Consider the following 22,925-nt stretch of genomic DNA (forward strand, 5'->3'; position numbering starts at 1 on the left):
GCGAGCACGGCAGCCCCCTTGCGCTTCACGTCCTTGGCCTTGGGCTTCTTCTCTTCTGGGTCTGCGGCAGGCAGCTCAAGGAGGGAGAGGCGTCCCTCCTCAGCCCTGGCGCACTTGGTCGCCAAGTTGAACAGCTCCAGGGAGGTGCACAGGTCTTCATGCATCGCCAGCTCCTCCTTCATCTTGACATCGCGCACACCATCGGAGAAGGCTGAGATGATGGTCTCCTCAGACACCTTGGGGATCTTGAGGCGCGCGCTGTTGAAGCGCTGGATGTACTTTTGCAGGGTCTCTCCGGGTTGTTGCTTGATGCGGCGCATGTCGCTCACGGCGGGTGGCCAGTCGCGAGTACCTTGGAAGTTGGCGATGAAGCGGGTGCGCATCTGGTCCCAGGAAGAGATCGTGCATGGAGCCAGATTCAGGAGCCAGGTGCGAGCTCCTTCCTTGAGCGCCATGGGAAACCAGTTCGCCATGACCTTCTCGTCCCCGCTGGCAGCTTCGATGCCCAGCTCATAGAGCTGGAGGAACTCTGCAGGGTCAATCGTGCCGTCGTAACAAGGAGGCAGGTCTGGCATGAACTTGCCGGGCCACGCGACGCTACGCAGCTCGGTGGTGTAGGCACGGCAGCCTGCGGTGGCCACAAAAGGCTTCGGCTGGTGGAGAGCTCGGTCTTGAGGGTCCCCACGCGCTGCAGCTAGGAGCAGCGCGGGGTCTTGGCGTGCCGGAGCCGGAGCAGGGTCACGGCGTGCCGGAGTAGGGAGCGCCCGGGCAGCTCCTTGCGGGCGAGGGACTTCTTGGCAGCTCCGTTCTTGCTGCGCTGGCACCTGATGGAGCGGGTTCCGCCCAGGGGCCACGCGCCTTGGAGCCATGGCATCTTCTTGGAGAGGAGGCGACTGGTACGCCCCCGGATAGGCCTGGGCATTCGGTTCCCCCGAACTATTCGGTTCGGTATTTTGGGTTATTTTTAATTTTGGTTTAGAGAATATGCTACCCGATCGGTTATCTAGAAAAGAGATAACCGAGGATTCGGTGCAGCAGTAATTCGGTTCAGTTCTCGGGTTGACCGAGCAGGACCGATACACTTCAGTAGCACCTGCCGTCAGAGATTGAAGCCCAGCGACAAAGGATGTCAGGGCAGAAAAAACAAGATGCAGAAGCGCGCGAGTGAGAGGGAGCAGATGCCGCTGGGCACTGGCCCCGGAGAACCCCGCTGGGCGCTGAGCGCTGGACGCCAGACTTTTTTTTTTGAACTGAGAAGTGCAAGCTTGTCTCGTGGTGCATCGTGCGAGGTGCGACTATAAAAATCTGCTGGGTAGCAAAGCGGTTAGGAAGTGGGCCATCGCATGCATTGCATGAGGCCAGGACATCTATTTTTAAGGGGAATAAAAGGTTGGGAAACATTGTCGTTTACTGATCGGTATGGCCAATTAACGTGGATGGGCTATTAGGCTTAGCTGGATGGGCTTTAATAATATATTGCTACTAAAATACTCGGTTCATTCGGGAGATTCGGTTAACAGACTCCAGTGACCGAACTCACCGAATTAATTTCGGTTTCTGCTATTTGCTAACCGAACGACCAACCGAAGTTTCGGTTATCTGTTTTTTCGGCTTCGGTCTCGGTTTTTTCGGCTCCGGTCTTTGGTTTTCGGTTTTTATGCCCACCCCTACCCCCGGAGCTTCGTTGCCCGCGCGGGGCGGGGTGCGGCGCGGCGGAACGGACGGCGCGGGAGAGCCCCCCATGGCACGGACGAGCTCGGCGACGCGGTCGAGCCACTCTTCGTAGACGTCGTCGACTGGACGGTAGCGCAGGAGCTCATTTGCCACGATGAGCGCAGCTCGAGCCTCCAAGGGTGTGTGGAGCGCGCGGGGCGAAGAAACAGCTGGTGTGAGCGATGGAGTAGCGGTGCGGCCATCTTGCCGCACGGATGGATGCTGAGACGACGCTTGCTGCTCGCCCCCCGCCGGGCCGGTGGCGGCGTTGATGGCGGGCGATGGGGAACGACGAGGACGTCCGCCGACGGGTGCCGTCTGGGCGACGCGGGAAGCGATGGCGGCCCGGCGCTCGGCGCGGGCCCAACGAGCGTCGGACATGGATGCGACGGTAGGAGGAGAACGGGGCGGTGGAAGACGAATTCCGGCGCACCCCTACCTGGCGCGCCAAATGTCGAATTTCGGGTTCCGGCAGACCCTTAAGGTTCGAACACTGGGGTGCGCACAGAGATCACGTCTTCTACCTCTCCGTCTCGCAAAGATCTAGACTACTGAAAGAACTGCACAAGAGACACAAGGTTTATACTGGTTCGGGCCACCGTTGTGGTGTAATACCCTACTCCAGTGTGTGGTGGATGGATTGCCTCTTGGGGCTGATGATGATGAGCAATACAAAGAAGAACAGCCTCGCGAGGGTCTGTTCTTGAATGGGGCAATGAACTGCTGGGAGGAGTTCAACCACCTTTATCTTTCTCTCTCTCTCTCAACCGACCGAACCCCCTTGCTATGTGGGTGGCTGGTCCTATTTATAGAGGCCCTGGTCCTCTTCCCAAATATTGAGCGGGAAGGGAGCCAACAATGGCGGGCTAATTTGAAGGGGGACAGCAAGTATCAACTATCCTGACAAAAGCAGTCTTCGCCTGCGCAAAGCTCTGGTGATGACGCCGTTTTGGGCTCCACGGTGACCTCCGTCTCATAGTCCCCCTGGTCTTGGTCTCGTTGCACCGAAATGGCAACCTTTGCCTGATGCCTCGGTACTCCGCGGCTGCGCTTGCCCCCTTTGCACCAAAGAGGAAAGGGAGGACGCTGCGTGAGCTGGCACCCGCCTGGCACCCTGAGTCGTCATGGCTTGCGTCACGGGCACCTCACGAGGTACCCCGCCTTGATCTCTCCGCCTCCTCGCGAGCCAGCCTGACGAGGCCGCGCCTGAGGAAGCTCCACGTTGTCCGCCCCGCGAGGCTTGGCCCCTCGCGAGGGTCTTGAGTCTTGCGTTGATGAAGATGGGCCGTGCCGGGCCCCCTTTGAGCCACGCCGCAGGCCGGAGGCAGGCAAGTCTGGGAACCCCCGTTCCCAGAACGCCGACAACATGGTTCGCATGTATCAAACTTTTCAAAAACGAGTGAGCCCAAAGATCCATCAACATGGAGCTTCTTCATGCGTTTTATCCCGACATGACTCAAATTGCAGTGCCACATTTGTGTGGTATTACTATCTTATATCTTTTTGGCATGAACATGTGTATCACTACGATCGAGATTCAATAAACCATTCATTTTAGGTGCAAGACCATTGAAGGTATTATTCAAATAAACAGAGTAACCATTATTCTCCTTAAATGAATAACCGCATTGCGATAGACATAATCCAATCATGTCTATGCTCAACGCAAACACCAATCTCGATGGTAGAGGGAGCGTGCGATGCTTGATTACATCAAGCTTGGAAAAACTTCCAACACATATCGCCAGCTCACCTTTAGCTAGTCTCCGTTTACTCCGCAACCTTTTATTTCGAGTTTACTAACACTTAGCAACCGAACCGGTATCTAATACCATGGTGCTACTAGGAGTACTAGTAAAGTACACATTAACACAATGTACATCCAATATACTTCTATCGACCTTGCCAGCCTTCTCATCTACCAAGTATCTAGGGTAATTCTGCTCCAGTGGCTGTTCCCCTTATTACAGAAGCACTTAGTCTCGGGTTTGGGTTCAACCTTGGGTTTCTTCACTAGAGCAGCAGCTGAATTGCCATTTCATGAAGTATCCCTTTTTGCCCTTGCCCTTCTTGAAACTAGTGATTTCACCAACCATCAACAATTGATGCTCCTTCTTGATTTCTACTTTTGTGGTGTCAAACATCGCGAATATCTCAAGGATCATCATATATGTCCCTGATATATTATAGTTCATCGCGAAGCTCTAGCAGCTTGGTGGTAATGACTTCGGAGAAACATCACTATCTCATCTGGAAGATCAACTCCCACTCGATTCAAATGATTGTTGTACTCAGACAATCTGAGCACAAGCTCAACAATTGAGCTTTTCTCCCTTAGTTTGCAGGCTAAGAAAATCGTCGGAGGTCTTATACCTCTTGACGTGGGCACGAGCCTGAAATCCCAATTTCAGCCCTCGAAACATCTCATATGTTTCGCGACATTTCAAAAATGTCTTCGGTGCCTCAATTCTAAACCATTTAACATTACCGAACTATCATGTAGTCATCAAAACGTGTATGTGAGATGTTCGCAACATCCACAGACCACGTTCGAGGTCCAGCACACCTAGCATTGCATTAAGTACATGAGCCTTCTACTGTCCGCATAATTGCTACTATCAACTTTCAATTATATTTTCTCTAGGAACGTATCTAAAACAGTAGAACTAAAGCGTAAGCTATGACATAATTTGCAAAGATCTTTTGACTATGTTCAGGATAATTAAGTTCATCTTATGAACTCCCACTCAGATAGACATCCCTCCAGTCATCTAAGTGATTACATGATCCGAGTCAACTAGGCCGTGTCCGATCATCACGTGAGACGGACTAGTCAACATCGGTGAACATCTTCATGTTGATCGTATCTACCATACGACTCATGCTCGACCTTTCGGTCTCTTGTGTTCCGAGGCCATGTTTGTACATGCTAGGCTCGTCAAGTTAATCTAAGTGTTTCGCATGTGTTCCGAGGCCATGTCTGTACATGCTAGGCTCGTCAACACCCGTTGTATTCGAACGTAAGGATCTATCACACCCGATCATCACATGGTGCTTCGAAACGACGAACTTTCGCAACGGTGCACAGTTAGGGGGAACACTTTCTTGAAATTTTAATGAGGGATCATCTTATTTACTACTGTCGTTCTAAGCAAATAAGATGCAAAAACATGATAAACATCACATGCAATCAAACAGTGACATGATATGGCCAATATCATATTGCTCCTTTTAATCTCCATCTTCGGGGCTCCATGATCATCATCGTCACCGGCATGACACCATGATCTCCATCATCATGATCTCCATCATTGTGTCTCCATGAAGTTGTCTCGCCAACTTATTACTTCTACTACTATGGCTACCGGTTAGCAATAAAGTAAAGTAATTACATGGCGTTGTTCAATGACACGTAGGTCATACAATAAATAAAGACAACTCCTATGGCTCCTGCCGGTTGTCATACTCATCGACATGCAAGTCGTGATTCCTATTACAAGAACATGATCAATCTCATACATCACATATCATTCATCACATTCTTCTTGGCCATATCACATCACATAGCATACCCTGCAAAAACAAGTTAGACGTCCTCTATTTGTTGTTTGCATGTTTTACATGGCTGCTATGGGTTTCTAGCAAGAACGCTTCTTACCTACGCAAAACCACAACGTGATATGCCAATTGCTATTTACCCTTCATAAGGACCCTTTTCATCGAATCCGATCCGACTAAAGTAGGAGAGACAGACACCCGCTAGCCACCTTATGCAACTAGTGCATGTCAGTCGGTGGAACCAGTCTCACGTAAGAGTATGTGTAAGGTCGGTCCGAGCCGCTTCATCCCACAATACCGCCGAATTAAGATTGGACTAGTAATGGTAAGCATATTGACCAAAATCAACGCCCACAACTACTTTGTGTTCTACTCGTGCATAGAAACTACGCATAGACCTAGCTCATGATGCCACTGTTGGGGAACGTAGCAGAAATTCAAAATTTTCCTACGTGTCGCCAAGATCTATCTATGGAGAAACCAGCAACGAGGGGAAGGAGAGTGCATCTACATACCCTTGTAGATCGCTAAGCGGAAGCGTTCAAGAGAACGGGGTTGAAGGAGTCGTACTCGTCGTGATCCAAATCACCGGAGATCCTAGTGCCGAACGGACGGCACCTCCGCGTTCAACACACGTACAGCCCGGTGACGTCTCCCATGCCTTGATCCAGTAAGGAGAGAGGGAGAGGTTGAGGAAGACTCCATCCAGCAGCAGCACAACGGCGTGGTGGTGATGGAGGAGCGTGGTACTCCAGCAGGGCTTCGCCAAGCACCGCAAGAGACGAGGAGGGAGAGGGGTAGGGCTGCGCCAAGAAGGAGAGGAACTCGTGTGTCTTGGGCAGCCCAAACCTCAAGTATATATAGGGGGAGGGTAGGGGCTGCGCCCCACCTAGGGTTCCCTCCCTAAGGGTGGCGGCAGCCCCCAGATCCCATCTGGGTGGCGGCCAGGTGGAGGGGGAGAGGGAGGCGCACCAGACATGGGCCCTAAGGCCCATCTGCCCTTAGGGTTTGCCCCCTTTCCTCCCCTTAGGCGCTTTGGGCCCTTGTGGGGGGGGGCGGCGCACCAGCCCACCTGGGGCTGGTCCCCTCCCACACTTGGCCCATGCAGCCCTCCGGGGCTTGTGGCCCCACTTGATGGACCCCCGTGACCCTTCCGGTGGTCCCGGTACGTTACCGATAAAATCTAAAACTTTTCCGGCGACCAAAACAGGACTTCCCATATATAAATCTTTACCTCCGGACCATTCCGGAACTCCTCGTGACGTCCGGGATCTCATCCGGGACTCCGAACAACATTCGGTAACCACGTATATCTATTCCCTATAACCCTAGCGTCATCGAACCTTAAGTGTGTAGACCCTACGGGTTCGGGAACCATGCAGACATGACCGAGATAACTCTCCGGTCAATAACCAACAGCGGGATCTGGATACCCATGTTGGCTCCCACATGTTCCACGAGGATCTCATCGGATGAACCACGATGTCAAGGACTTAATCAATCCCGTATACAATTCCCTTTGTCTAGCGGTATGATACTTGCCCGAGATTCGATCGTCGGTATCCCGATACCTTGATCAATCTCGTTACCGGCAAGTCTCTTTACTCGTTCCGTAACACATCATCCCGTGATCAACTCCTTGATCACATTGTGCACATTATGATGATGTCCTACCGAGTGGGCCCAGAGATACCTCTCCGTTTACACGAAGTGACAAATCCCAGTCTCGATTCATGCCAACCCAACAGACACTTTCGGAGATACCTGTAGTGTACCTTTATAGCCACCCAGTTACGTTGTGATATTTGGCACACCCAAAGCACTCCTACGGGATCCGGGAGTTGCACAATCTCATGGTCTAAGGAAATGATACTTGACATTAGAAAAGCTTTAGCATAAGAACTATATGATCTTGTGCTAGGCTTAGGATTGGGTCTTGTCCATCACATCATTCTCCTAATGATGTGATCCCGTTATCAACGACATCCAATGTCCATGGTCAGGAAACCGTAACCATCTATTGATCAACGGGCTAGTCAACTAGAGGCTTAGTAGGGACATGGTGTTGTCTATGTATCCACACATGTATCTGAATTTCCTATCAATACAATTCTAGCATGGATAATAAACGATTATCATGAATAAGGAAATATAATAATAACTAATTTATTATTGCCTTTAGGGCATATTTCCAACACTTCCCTCGCGCGTCGCACGTCCTGTGGCAGGGGCGAGGGGCCCATTGGACATAACCGCACCAAACCCTAGCCCCCCGTCCACAGCCATCTGCTCCTTCTCATAGCCGCCGCACCATTCCTCCCTTTTGACCCCTCCTCCTTCCCGGATCCCACCACGGCGGCGACCTGCAGGCAAAGGGCGACAGCGGCGGCGCTCAGTTAGATCTGTAGGAGAGAGAAGATGAGAGGGAGAGAGAGGAGGGAGAAAGATAGGAAGAGGAGAGGAGGCACGGCGTCGGATGGGAGAGTGGCCAACCCGGCTCACGTCAGCTGGGGCCGCACCCCTCCCCGAAGGGCGGCGATGATGGGGGGATCCACCGGCGCAATCCAGGCTCCCGACCAACGGACTCGCTGGGTCACCGCCCGTCCCGTGCGGCGGGGACATCCATGGCGGCGCGGGCTGGGGACCGAGCGGCGGGGCCCGTGATGCGTTCCGGTCGAGGGATTGGTCGGGCCGACGCGGGATCTTAGCCGCCGTCGATGGATTTCTCGCAGCTTGGCTACCTGTTGCTTTGGATCCGGTACGATCCCCATCCCTCTCTCTCTCTCTCCGAGAAAAAGCTCTTTATTTGAATGACCAAGAATCTGTGGTGTGCTCCTGAACTGCAAGGAACACTCCACTACGAAACTCACTTAAGCAGGCTGATAGATGATACCTTGTCTTGAGCCTATTTTCTCAAAATAATGAGAGGCTGAATGATTCAGACACAGGCTGGACCATCTTTCTCACCTCATCATTTTGTTACATTTGATTACAACCCAAACCCTATGCTGAATCAGGCGAGCTCTCGTTGCTGGATCACTGGCCAATCGTCGGGTTGGCGGCCACGTCAGTTCCGCACCGCTGCTAGCGACCGCCGTTCTGTTGCCTTGGATTCGGGTGTGGTGTTGGCTGGGAACCGTATGGTGTTTGTCTGACATGCCGTCCGCATGGTGGGGGTTTGGTCGGTTGACTCCGGGTATGAGCAGCTCCTGAGCTTGATGGCTGGATGTGTGCACACATGTAACGGGGTATCATGGTCATGTTGCTAGGTGTGCAGAGGCAACCTCATTTTTGGACCAAAAAGAGGGGCGATGATGATGATGACTGGCTGAAACAATCATGTCTTGAGCATCAAGACAGCCTTGGCTTGTGGGACTAAACAGAGCTAAAAAAGTCGGTGTCACCGTTGGAGTTGCCCTTAGATCCTACCCTTACCTCTGTTGTAGCCTGTTCAATTTTATTGCCGATGTTGGATGATCTGTGCCTTGGACGGTCGTTCTGATGAGTGATACTCTGGGACCAGGTCTATTTCAACACACACGAACCCATTGATCTCCCATGTTCCTGGGGAGCGTTGCATGTCAGAAAAGTTAGGGTTTGTGTCACACAAAGTTCTGCATTGACACTTCGAAAGTAAGTGAAAAGTGATATGCCATTTTTTGAGGCTATCTACAATCCCGTTAAAAGGCAACTGCTAAACACTGAAGGGCAATGGAACTCAATTTGTCAGTATCGCAATTTGATAAATTGTATTAGTGGTATTTCTTGGATTAATATAAGAAAAACAAAAATAGCTATATTTGTGTGAATTACAGTGCTAATGATCAGTTCTTTGTATCAGACATGAATGGACAGATTCAAGATTTCCTTTCACCTAGGCTTGGTTAGTTGGCCACTTCAATTCCCACTTTCTGTCATGTAATCTTGATGTCGATACTTCGACATTACATACAGAATATGATGCATTATGTAGAAGTTACTAATGGTCAAAAAAATTCTGGATACGACACCTGCTTACTCCTATTCACATTATGTAGAAGTTGCATAAGGCAGAACAAGAATAAGAACATTTGTCAGTTTTTTCATGTGCAGGTTTAGCAGCGGGCAATGCTCAAGACAGAGTTGGGCGCACATCATATATATATATATATACATATGTTGTCGTGTCTTAATAAATGGAGATGAGCAGAAGTAGAGATGAGATATCTATCCGCCTGTCATCCTTCCAAGACTTGGGTTTGTCATCTCTGTCAGCGTCCGCCTCCACTTCCTTCGTTGGTTGTCGTTTCTTTGTACACTGCTGTACTTTAGAGATCATAATATATTTTCCATGGGTACAATTGAATACGACACCCAATTTTCTATATAATTGTTCAGCTCTCTCTCATAGCGATTCATACAAAATATCATGCATAGTGGTCCCAGCTTAAGTAGAATATAACCATTGGATTGTTCAAACTTTGCTCGTGTTTCGCAGGGCACCATAACTCTAATCCGACATGAGTAGTGCAACCACGACAGTGAGCAGTGGAACCGCAAGATAGAGATAGATACAAGTAGAATATAACTGGTCATATTTCTAAAATGATCACACTACTTATGGTGCCGGAAGAGAAGGCATTAGTGATAGTGGGCTTGGTGATGAGGGCATCAATACGAAGAGATTAATTCACAACTTTGTTCTTGATAGGTTGTACAAATATACAAGGTACTACTGTTTCCTTCTATGTTTAAATAGCTTTGTGAGTACAATTATATGAAAATTTTGCGATTCATGGTGCGGAAGCGGGCATCTTTGTTTTCCTGACCAAAAATACTTAGTTTCATGCCTCCATGGTATAATTTAGAGGCACAGTCCAATGAGAGATTCCTACTTAGCTAGCTAATATATAACGTTTGACGGTACTGTCTTGTGTTGTAAAGACAAAATATGCTACATGAGCATTACTTTTATTTTGAATTTAATTTTGTGTTTGAGCCTCTTTTACATATTAAGTGTAATATCACAGACTTTCTTCTTTCAGGGTTAACTGGCCATGCAAAAACTGTTGTGAGGCATTAAATGGTACTCCCTCTGCAAACTAATATAAGATCGTTTAGATCACTATTTTAGTATTCTAAACACTCTTATATTAGTTTACGGGGGGAGTACTATATGTTTTTGGCTTGCTTTTGTTCACTTTTGTCCTTTCCAAAGTGGAATAAGAAAATAAAGTCAAAACAGGCTCAACCATGACTACTCTGCTCTTGTGATCACCAATTTCTGCTCCATTGCACACAAGAAAGTAGTGACTATTTATTTGCTTAAACAATATGTCCAGCGCTGCCTGTCCTGCTAATATTCCTTTATGGATGTATCGCACAAATTTCAGTTATTGGATATGAAATGTAGGTTCTCTACTCAGAGCTTGGTCCAATGGTCAATGCAGCTCTATGTTGTGATATCCTATTGGGATCTTTTTTCGTTACTTAAAATGGTCAGATATCTCTGATGTTAAATTCGTGGTTGATTGCTTATATCCAAAATAACTATGTTAGTACACTGAAGCCAATTTCTACATTGTTAGTGAAGTTGGCTAAATTTAGTCCAACATTTCTAGTATGTATCTTCTTCTGCTATCAATGTTAATTCTGCCATAAGCATATTACTCTCCTAGCATTTTTTTCTTCCGATGAAAAACAGACACTTGTTCAGTTTTTTACTACATAGAAAAAGATAAGTTCAATTTGGTTTCTAATGTTCATGTCGGCCTTTGCCTAAGCAAAAAAAGGTAACCAGTTTATATTGTAATCTTGTTTTTTGTTTCTCTTTGATTCAACCTTTTTTTTGTGTGTTGTCTAACTGTTAGATTGTCTGGAACATCTCGGAACAACCTTTCGTGTCCCCGATATTATCTCGTTTCCTGAACAATATTATTTTATTTGCTTTATCTGCCACCATGAATTCCTAGAGTTCCTTTCTCTCCTTCCAATTGACATTCTTAGATGTGATTCTATTAGAAATTTTGTGCCATGACAGAAGTAATGGTTGATTGCTCTGCTTTAGCCTTTATGTCAGTTGTTGCTGAGGGTCCAATTTCTCATTTTTCAGAATTTGTAGTAGCAGGGATGTGTATAATATGGATAACTGAACTGGTGTTTAGGGGTTGCAGTGCAGGACAACTACTTGCTCGATTAGTTAGATCAACTGGTGTTTGGAGATTTCAGTGCGAGTGATGTTCCAGTTTCGATTGCAGGGCTTCGAGATGCACCATGAGGATTGAAACAAGTCTTATATAGGGCTGCTAAATTATTATACTTTTGGTCTTTTCTAAATTTAGTTAGCATAAATACTTCCAGAATACCTCTTATAATATGGAAGTCTGTTGGTAACAACACTAATTTTTCCAGTTTGTGGAACATGCTTCATTTTTGCAGGTTCAAGAAGGAAGAGAACATTGGAGAAAAATGCAGCAGGACGGATTCTCTAAGCTTTCTCAAATGTTTGAACAATTAGAAGATAGTTACAATCATTTTTCTCTTGCCTTATTACATCTTGATGTTAATAGGCTTTGGAAGGTACTATGCGCCCCGTTCAAGGTTTACAGAATTTGCACCATCCTATTACAGTTTGTTCTGATGACATAATTGACCAGTTCTTCCTTGAGTAAATTAATATTGCGGCCGCTACTCCTTTGTGCATTGTTACATAGAGTTATATAATTGTGAAGGTGTGTACACATCAACATATAATTCCCATGATCCTATTACAGATTGTTCTACAATATTGAGCAGCTCTTACTTGAGTAAATTGTGCAGCTCTTCCTTGAGTAAATTAGTATTGCAGTTACTAAGACTTTGTGCATTCCGATACAGATCTACTAAAATACTACTTTCTTATGCCCATTTTAAACCGAGAACTGACTTTACATCATTTCTATTCTCATCCATTCTCTTGAATTTTAGTCTGCTTCAGCAATGTTGTGACCTGACACTTCATGTATATATATGAAAAAATGACCGCAATTTTGCTGTTGTGATTTGGTCAATCCTCGGCGTTTCGATTCCTACCAATCTCTCCTTTGTTTGGCAAGTGATGCCACCCGAAGGGCTGCAAGCCCAAGACAACATCGGTAATATCCTTCGCATATTTGGAAGGCGTGGAACAATACCGTTTCAACTTAGTCAGGTGCTGGCCCAAGGATGTTATTTCTCGCTGATGTTTTATTTAATTATTTTGAAACGAGGCAAAAGACTTCCATTTTCATTGGCTTAGAAGATGGCAGCATATCTCGTGAATCCGAGCTTATTGTGTATCCATGTATCCCTGTGATCTTAGCCATTAACACTAAATCATGCGCCTCCCGTGCAGCAACAGGAACATTTACAATTAGCCGCCCGCTTTTGGACCTAACAACCATTTATTTTGCAGCAAACTCCCGAAAGTCCGTCCTCCACGATCCTCAACCGAGGTCCCCATGTCGTTTCGTGCTGCCCCAAATCCTCTGATCCTCTGCAGCCAAATCCCGCACGCCGTCGCTCCAAAATCTAAATCCCAACCCAAAGGCCTCGTACGATAGAAACCTTGGGCTAGACGGCCCCCATGAAGTCCGACAACAGCGACCAGCGACAGCAACGGAGATCCGGCGGCCGTCTCAACGACGAAGCCATGGCGAATTGATGGTTCCGCGACGGTGACAACTCGTCCCAAATGCGGCGCCAACACCCCCTGGATAGCCTCCTACAACCACGACAGTCCCGATGTTGTAGCATGACGTCTGTAGGAAGCTGTTTGTTGACTGTAGCAGATGTATTAGTGCGATGCTTAATGGCATGCCATGCTTAATTGCTTTGCTTATATAGCCTGTAGCCTGTAGAGATGTAGGCTGCCGAAGATGTACTAGTGCAGTGCTTGTATCCTATATGGAGTCAGTTTGCTTATATCCTGAAGCTATAGGCTGTAGTAACAGATTGTACTAGTGCAATTCTTGCTCACATGGTCATATTAGTGAAATTCCTGTCAGTTTGCCTGGCATTTGAAAGAAAAAACACTTCGCTGCTACTGTGAAATAATTCTGTGACTAGTTCAGTTATGCATTGAAAAAATTGGTGACTTCATGTGGTCAAAACATGTAGTGATCAGTAACCTTTTGACTTAAAGGAAGTGGTCTGCAACAGCATTGTCCGGTTTTGAGATCAATGCCATAAGCAAAAAGTCAGTATGAGAGGTTCCCATGAAGTGACTAGATCCATTATGTGTTGAAACTTTCTGAGTTATCGTGGTTGAAGCAAATACTGTTCAGTAAAGCTTCTGAACTATGAGAAGTGGCTTGCGATGTGTTTGTTCAGTTTTGAGATCAAACATATAAGCGATGCGACACTATGAAAAGTTTATTGAACATTTGCCCTAGGTCTTGGTTGATCAAATAAATTGACAAAACTGCATTGTTTGTCCTTGTACGATGCTAGTCTGAGGAAAAATATTGGTGCAACAGCAAGCATGGTCAACATTTGAAATCCTGAACTTCAGCTTCATATTTAACCATCTAACGGATATGAAGGGGCAATAAAAATGCATGTACTGCCACTATACAGCCTCTCAAGTTACATAGAAACCAGAAATGTCATCATGCTTCACTTGGTAGAAAAACATTAAGTGGATACATATGTTCAATATTCTGTAACAATTTGACAAGCATCAAAACTTGTCAGAAATCAACTAAACTTTAATTGGATATAACACAAATTCTGATCCATTATATGACTTCAGTATATCAAATTGCAAATAATATAACATAGATTAAATCATTATTTTCTTGGACAATTTTTCATATCAGGAAGCACCATTTGGTTGCACATCTTCCGCAATCAAGCTCCTTTTCCCTTGAATAGTTTTGCTTGGACAATTGCGACTATCATGAAACACCATTTGCTTGCATGTCTTGCACAAGCGTGCAACCTTTAACTTCGCTTCTTTGTCCTTCCTTTTCCTATCACCCTCCTTGATCTCCTTTCCACTCTTTATTCTTTTGCATCTCCCCACGGTACGAACATCAGTTGGTGGATGTATATCAACTTCTGTAGGAATATTACAACCAATAAAAGCCTCATATTCGTCTTGCCTAGTGTTCTGTGTGGCTGCAGGGACCATTTGGTCTAAAGGCGCCTCAATGCTCAACACACTTGATGTTAAGAAGTCCATGCCTTCATTTGAGTGCTTTGCCTTTTGAATCAACTCTTCCATCTTATCACGTACAGTCGAAATCTTCTTTCTCGTGGCTGCATCTAGTGAATCTGTGGGCTTTTCTTCTAGTAGGTTCCCCTGTTCATCATAAACATTCTCCCTGCAAAGGAAATAAGATATTGTTAGTCCTATGATTTTGAAATTAGAATAAGAAATTGATTGGCATGCATTTTTTACCTCTTGCACCGTTTCTGCCATCTTTTCATAATGTAATAGTTGGGAAGTTCATTTTGGTTCTCAATCCTCAACACTTGGATAATATGTCGACATGGAATACCGATTGACTCAAATAACTTGCACGGACAATTTGCTATCATGGTTGTAGTGTCATAGGAGACCTCCCTAACCTTACCAGATCGACCTCTCAGGGTCACCGTTTTTAACCCCACACCTTGTGTAATACCCTGAACACAACAATGATCTCTAGCAGCAATAACTTGTAGCTGAAATTTCTCGAATACCTCATATGTGAATACCTCACTACCTTGTTTCTCCATTGTCCATGGCGTAAATAGTTGTGGGGTGGTATGCATGCTTCTGTTGTCTGCCATTAATTCTTCCTCACGTTGGCATTCTAAAGCTGTGTCGAACCTAAGCCAGAACTCAACAAAAGCAAGCCTACGATGAATGAAACGGTTGAAAAAAGAATTTGCACTTTCTGACCTTGAAGTGGTTCAGAGCAAGCCCGCAAGAGATATATCCATAAAGTAGGCTGGTATCCATGTATCTCTAATGGTAAACCTCTTAGCTAACCACTCGTTATCCTCCAACCCAAAATCTGTAATGATGGAATTCCATTGTGACTCAAACTCACTTGCAGTTTCTGAACCCCAAACACATGAGTTCAACCTCGGCCAAAATTCAGAATCTTCCCTAATCAAAGGTCCAACTTTTTCAGGCACCTTTTCCATTATATGCCACATGCATAACCTATGCATAGTGGCTGGAAGAACTTTGTCAATACCATTCTTGATGCTAGCAGCTTCATCAGTTATGATGAGTCTAGGTGCTACCCCTCCCATTGCTTTTAGGAAGGTCTGAAATAACCAAATGTATGACTCATCCTTCTCATTTGATAAGAATCCAGCACCAAAAAAGACACTTTGTAAGTGATGATTAACCCCTGTAAATGGTGCAAATATCATGTTGTACTGATTAGTGGTGTATGTAGAATCGAAGGATATCACATCACCAAAGTGACTATAGTTCTTCCTGCTTGTGGCATCCGCCCAGAACGCACGCACCAGGTTCCCCTCATCATTCACCTCAAAATCATAGAAAAATGCTGAATTCACTTCCTGCTTTCTAGCTAATTGGGCCACAAACATTTGAGCATCTGCGTCTCTGATTTTATACCTGAGTCCGCGATAGTAATTTTGCAAGTCCCTCTTTGTGCACCCAGCATTCGGAATTCCACCCTCGCTAACTTGCAGGAGCCTGTATGCCTGGGAGGTTCCAATGCTTGCCTTATGACATGTGTATAAAGTATTCTTTGCCCTCTCACTAACTCTACGATTGGATCTGATCAAATGACGCTTATCAGGTGATACAAGACCATGAACATGATGCTCAATCCATGAGTCTATCTTGTAGGTGTTCTCCCCACAAAGTCTAACAAATATATGAGCATCACAACCGCATCGCGTGTCTGTCTGCTTACGTCTTTTCCTCAAGGGGTCATTAATCTCCTTAATATCTTTTGACTTGAATCCTTCTCTACTACACATGAAACGCTTAGTCCGGACCACCTTATTCTCAATCTTTTTCTGCTGTCCGATACGAACGCCAAAACCTGATTGATGTGCATATGCCTTGTAGAACTTCTCCACGGCCTCGAGTCCTTCAAATGTCATACCCACTTTAGGCTTCAAATGCTCATCACATTCAGGCGTAAAAGAAGAAGACTGCAATGTCAAGAATAAATGGAAATAAGTAATTTCATGTGTTCAGTATTTTTTTGGCAAATGCATGCATAGTTTCAGTTAGTGCAAACTGACTTACAAAGAGAGGTATGGTTGTGTTCTTTTTGGGCGTACTAAATCCCCCGGGGCTCATATGCATTTGAATGTTATTGATTGGATCCATACTTCTGCACATGTAGCTACACAATTAGCCTTGCAAAATACACTATGTATACACAAGGACTGAATTTGTCGGTTGTTTTACCTCAAAGTTTTGATGCCCACGTGTCTATGATTGCAAGGGGTACTTGCTACTTGTCCGTGTCTAGTCGCCGCTGCAGCAGAATATTTCAGTTATACATGAGATGGATCAGATCGGGGAAGTACAAGCATGGGGCACTTGTTGGTGCTTATCTGGTTTGTGTTAAGTGTTAACATGGGAGTAGAGGAGCACGTAAAGGATTGGGATGCTACCTGCATGGGGGCGGCCGGGTGGGTGCCGGTGCACGTCAGGATCAAGTCGATCCAGATCAGACGTATGTGCAGTTCGGCGGCGGCGGCGGCGCACGACGCATACAGAAGTTGGGGTATTGTTGCAAAATTAAGTTGCTGCTTTTAGTCGGAGGGCGGGCGTGTAAGTGTAAAATTACCGCAAACTCTGATAATTCGTACGATTAAGATCGTGGGGGTGAAAAGAAAAGGGATACACGGACACACAAATAGCTCGGATTCACGAGATATGCTGCCTTAGAAGATAGTGACCGGCCTAAAACCAATACAACTCAACCCACACAACATGGATACCACCGGCCAACCTGGCCACATGCTAACAGATGGCTACACATGTGAATAATTGACAACTCCAACTTTGAAGACGAGCTTCGCAAGGGAAATATGCAGGATTTGCGCTGATCATTCAATCCGCAAATGACCACCGAGTGTCTATCATCATCACCACCTGGACTCCCTCAGAAATCAACGCCCCCGAAACAGCCGCCTCGGCAAACCACATCGTTCACATGAATTGTAGACAACTTTGTTGCTGATGTGAATATCTCTGGATGTGATGTCCGTCATTCACATCTTATAGAATATATAACTCTGTGCTATCAAATTAGAATTTGTATATACATCTCATTATAGACAACAAAATATACCATGTTTTTCCTACTAAAAAGGATTAGATTTGTTACATACATTTTGTTTCAAACAGAACTCTATGTTACCAAATTTAATTGTGTATATACATCTGATTGTTGATAACAGGCCTTGTTTTTTTTCATATAAGAAAGATTACATTTGTTGTCATATGTGTGTACCTGTAACTATATCAACTAAACCATGTATTTCTTTTCATCGCTAACATGGAATCAGCAGGTCTCTGCGCCATTTGGCGCAACGGATGGTTTAGTTGAAGGTTCTTGCAGCATGAAACTATTTTCATCGACAACATGTCTTCAGCGGGTCTCTGCGCCATTTGGTGCAATGGGTCAACTAGTGGCCAATAAGAAAGGGAGATTGGGAGGGGAGGAGGGTGGTGGGGGCGGGGGCGCATACGACAACCAAGAGGAAAGAAAGAAAGCAAAAGAAAATGGTTTCCCGATTTATGATGCAGTCATTCTTGGCGTCATCGGCTGCCGTTGCCGGGAGCGACTGCCCTGCCCTCGCCGCGACGACAAAAACATGGATGGATGGAGCAATCGGGTTGTCGCATTGTCCTCTCTCCGTCTCTCAAAATAAAAATAAAATTGCTAGTATGTGTCTTTCTTTCAGGATAATAAGTCTCATTTATATGGATAGGTATAAGTCATGTGACCAAACTAAAAAAAATATAACGCTAGCCTTTGCGCAAAGAAACATCAGTCAAAATGTAAAATTATAAACAAGACCAAGAAACTTCTTAGCTTGACACCAACGCCCGTCACCTATCTTTGACACCACCACAGTAGTCGCTAAAGGAAAAATGACGGGTCACCACCACGCCCGAGCTTGACGTGGCTCCGTCGCTGATATGCAGCTTTGCAGGCCTCCGAGGTGGCTTGTCAATGGAGGCAAAGCCATTGCCGTTAAACAAATCATAGCAGAGCAACACTCCGAACACTCCGTCGAACTCCAAATTTGGCTCCCCTGCATGACTAAGACGTAAGAGGAGGAAACCATACCTCCTTTCCACGATCCACCATCTTCTAGATGTCGCCGATGCAGGTCACAATCTGCGTCTGCTTCTGAACTACCTTCCAAACTCCGCGTCGACTCTGGAGCAAACATCGTCGCACTGGCGGAGTCCGAGAACACATGTCCACCACGAGGATGTCGCCGCCATCGCACCACCCTTACTTGAACAGACTGGTTTCCAAATCTATCCCCAACGCGGAGCGCCTCGTCGGAGAAGGATCCAAAGTTTTTTTTATTCGGTGTCGCCATCACCGTCGCAGAGAGCTAAGTCGATGAACAGCCCTAACCCTGGGCTACTAATGCTTAAAACGATCAACAAGCATGGATCTGACGATCCCCCTCACCCCCGACGACCTCGTCAGCGGAGGGGAGCCGCCAGAGGACGACGGCGGAAGGAGGCTCTCTGGCGGTGGAGGCTAGATCACCCTTGGGTGAAAGAAAATGATACCTGTCCAGTGGACATATGGATACACGACGGCGCTCTTATAGTAAATAAAAAAAGTGCTATGATCCTTATGATATAAATGTGACACGTATTACCATGTAAAAAATAAATGTTATTATTATTATATGTATACGTATACGTACATACCTGCGTGTTCCCCGTGGTACGTGAAAATGAAGAGGATCTCCACTTGCTGCATTCCTACCAGGAAAGCCTCGTTGGCTTTCACGATCGATGGCACCTTGTACTACTAGTATAAATAAAGAATGAGTTCATTACAGTACCTTGAAGTGGTCTTTTGTTTTCTTTCGCTAACGAAGCTCACGAGATTTTCTACGTTAAGTTTTGTGTTGTGAAGTTTTCAAGTTTTGGGTAAGGATTTGATGGATTATGGAACAAGGAGTGGCAAGAGCCTAAGCTTGGGGATGCCCATGGCACCCCCAAGATAATCTAAGGATACCAAAAAGCCAAAGCTTTGGGATGCCCCGGAAGGCATCCCCTCTTTCGTCTACTTCCATCGGTAACTCTAATTAGAGCTATATTTTTATTCACCACATGATATGTGTTTTGCTTGGAGCGTCTTGTATGATTTGAGTCTTTGCCTTTTAGTTTACCACAATAATCTTTGTTGTACACACCTTTTGAGAGAAACACACATGATTCAGAAATTATTAGAATACTCTATGTGCTTCACTTATATCTTTTGAGTTATATAGTTTTGCTCTAGTACTTCACTTATATCTTTTAGAGCACGGTGGTGGATTTGTTTTATAGAAACTATTGATCTCTCATGCTTCACTTAGATTATTTTGAGAGTCTTAAATAGCATGGTAATTTTCTTAAATAATCCTAATATGCTAGGTATTCAAGATTAATAAAAACTTTCTTATGAGTGTTTTGAATACTAAGAGAAGTTTGATGTTTGATGATTGTTTTGAGATATGGAGGTAGTGATATTAAAGTTGTGCTAGTTGAGTAGTTGTGAAATTGAGAAATACCTGTGTTGAAGTTTGCATGTCCCGTAGCATGCACGTATGGTAAACGTTATGTAACAAATTTGAAACATGAGGTGTTCTTTGATTGTCCTCCTTATGAGTGGCAGTCGGAGACGAGCGATGGTCTTTTCCTACCAATCTATCCCCCTAGGAGCATGCGCGTAGTGCTTGGTTTTTGATGACTTGTAGATTTTTGCAATAAGTATGTGAGTTCTTTATGACTAATGTTGAGTCCATGGATTATACACACTCTCACCTTTCCATCATTGCTAGCCTCTTCGGTACCGTGCATTGCCCTTTCTCACATTGAAAGTTGGTGCAAACTTCGTCGGTGCATCCAAACCCCGTGATATGATACGCTCTTTCACACATAAACCTCCTTATATCTTCCTCAAAACAGCCACCATACCTACCTATTATGGCATTTCCATAGCCATTCCGAGATATATTGCCATGCAACTTTCCACCATCCCGTTTATCATGACACGTTCATCATTGTCATATTGTTTAGCATGATCATGTAGTTGACATAGTATTTGTGGCAAAGCCACCGTTCATAATTCTTTCATACATGTCACTCTTGGTTCATTGCATATTCCGGTACACCACCGGAGGCATTCATATAGAGTCGTACCTTGTTCTAGTATCGAGTTGTAATCATTGAGTTGTAAATAAATAGAAGTGTGATTATCATCATTTAATAGAGCATTGTCCCAAATAAAAAAAAGAGGAAGGCCAAATAAAAAAAGGCCCAAAAAAGAGAGAAATGAAAAGGGACAATGCTACTATCTTTTTTTCCACACTTGTGCTTCAAAGTAGCACCATGATCTTCATGATAGAGAGTCTCTTGTTTTGTCACTTCCATATACTAGTGGGAATTTTTCATTATAGAACTTAGCTTGTATATTCCAACAATGGGCCTCCTCAAGTACCCTAGGTCTTCGTGAGCAAGCAAGTTGGATGCACACCCACTAGTTTCTTTTGTTGAGTTTTCATACATTTATAGCTCTAGTGCATCCGTTGCATGGCAATCCCTACTCCTTGCATTAACATCAATCGATGGGCATCTCCATAGCTCATTGATTAGCCTCGTTGATGTGAGACTTTCTTTTTTTTGTCTTCTCCACATAACCCCCATCATTATACTCTATTCCACCCATAGTGCTATATCCATGGCTCATGCTCATGTATTGCGTGAAGGTTTATAAAGTTTGAGATTACTAAAGTATGAAACAATTGCTTGGCTTGTCATCGGGGTTGTGCATGATGAGAGCATTCTTGTGTGACGAAAATAGAGCATGACTTAACTATATGATTTTCTAGGGATGAACTTTCTTTGGCCATGTTATTTTGAGAAGACATAATTGCTTAGTTAGTATGCTTGAAGTATTATTATTTCTATGTCAATATTAAACTTTTATCTTGAATCTTGGGGTCTGAATATTCATGCCACAACTAAGAAGAATTACATTGAAATTATGCCTAGTAGCATTCCACATCAAAAATTCTGTTTTTATCATTTACCTACTCGAGGACGAGCAGGAATTAAGCTTGGGGATGCTTGATACGTCCCCAACGTATCTATAATTTTTGATTGCTCCATGCTATATTATCTTCTGCTTTGGACATTATTGGGCTTTATTACACACTTTTATATTATTTTCGAGACTAACCTATTAACCGGAGGCCCAACCCAGAATTGCTGTTTTTTTTACCTATTTTAGGGTTTCGAAGAAAAGGAATATCAAATGGAGTCCAAACGGAATGAAACCTTTGGGAACGTGATTTTTGGAACGAACAAGATCTAGGAGACTTGGACCCTACATCAAGCAACCAACAGGGAGGCCACGAGGTACGGGGCGCACCTACCCCCCTAGGCGCGCCCTCCACCCTCGTGGGCCCCCTCTTGCTCCACCGACGTACTTCTTCCTCCTATATATACGTACGTACCCCCAAACGATTAGAAATGGAGCCAAAAACCTAATTCCACCGCTGTAACTTTCTGTATCCACGAGATCCCATCTTGGGGCCTGTTCCGGAGCTCCGCTGGAGGGGGCATCGATCACGGAGGGCTTCTACATCAACACCATAGCCCTTCCGATGATGTGTGAGTAGTTTACCTCAGACCTACGGGTCCATAGTTATTAGCTATATGGCTTCTTCTCTCTTTTTGGATCTCAATACAAAGTTCTCCCCCTCTCTTGTGGAGATCTATTCGACGTAATCTTCTTTTGCGGTGTGTTTGTTGAGAGTGATGAATTGTGGGTTTATGATCAAGTTTATCTATGAACAATATTTGAATCTTATCCGAATTCTTTTATGTATGATTGATTATCTTTGCAAGTCTCTTCGAATTATCAGTTTGGTTTAGCCTACTAGATTGATCTTTTTTGCAATGGGAGAAGTGCTTAGCTTTGGGTTCAATCTTGCAGTGCCCTTTCCTAGTGACAGTAGGGGCAGCAAGGCACGTATTGTATTGTTGCCATTGAGGATAACAAGATGTTTTTTTATCATATTGCATGAATTTATCCCTCTACATCATGTCATCTTGCTTAAGGCGTTACTCTGTTCTTATGAACTTAATACTCTAGATGCATGCTGGATAGCGGTCGATGTGTGGAGTAATAGTAGTAGATGCAGGCAGGAGTCGGTCTACTTGTCTTGGACGTGATGCCTATATACATGATCATACCTAGATATTCTCATAACTATGATCAATTCTGTCAATTCCTCAACAGTAATTTGTTCACCCACCGTAAAATACTTATGCTCTTGAGAGAAGCCACTAGTGAAACCTATGGCCCCCGGGTCTATCTTCATCATATTAATCTTCCAACACTTAGTTATTTTCATTGCCTTTTATTTTACTTTGCATCTTTATCATAAAAAATACCAAAAATATTATCTTGTGATAT

The 22,925-nt window shown here is 45.0% G+C and overlaps 1 protein-coding gene and 1 long non-coding RNA gene across 2 annotated transcripts; one reads left to right on the top strand and one right to left on the bottom strand.

The window, feature by feature from the left end:
* The first annotated feature begins 7,487 nt into the window (after nucleotides 1–7,487).
* Nucleotides 7,488–13,339, top strand: LOC125551049 (uncharacterized). Its single transcript, XR_007302162.2, has 3 exons — nucleotides 7,488–8,029; nucleotides 9,364–12,439; nucleotides 12,683–13,339. It is a non-coding gene; the product is annotated as an uncharacterized LOC125551049 (long non-coding RNA).
* Nucleotides 13,340–13,439: 100 nt separating this feature from the next.
* LOC147975062 (uncharacterized) lies at nucleotides 13,440–15,176 on the bottom strand. The gene is made up of 2 exons (XM_087517968.1): nucleotides 14,672–15,176; nucleotides 13,440–14,594 (listed from the first exon to the last, which is right to left on the bottom strand). Exons 1-2 carry the CDS (start codon nucleotides 15,043–15,045, stop codon nucleotides 14,084–14,086), a joined length of 885 nt encoding a protein of 294 aa, XP_087374094.1. The 5' UTR covers nucleotides 15,046–15,176; the 3' UTR covers nucleotides 13,440–14,083.
* Nucleotides 15,177–22,925: the final 7,749 nt, after the last annotated feature.

This window comes from Triticum urartu, chromosome 4A (assembly GCF_056163025.1).
Source record: "Triticum urartu cultivar PI428250 chromosome 4A, HENAU_Tu73, whole genome shotgun sequence".
NCBI lineage: Eukaryota > Viridiplantae > Streptophyta > Magnoliopsida > Poales > Poaceae > Triticum > Triticum urartu.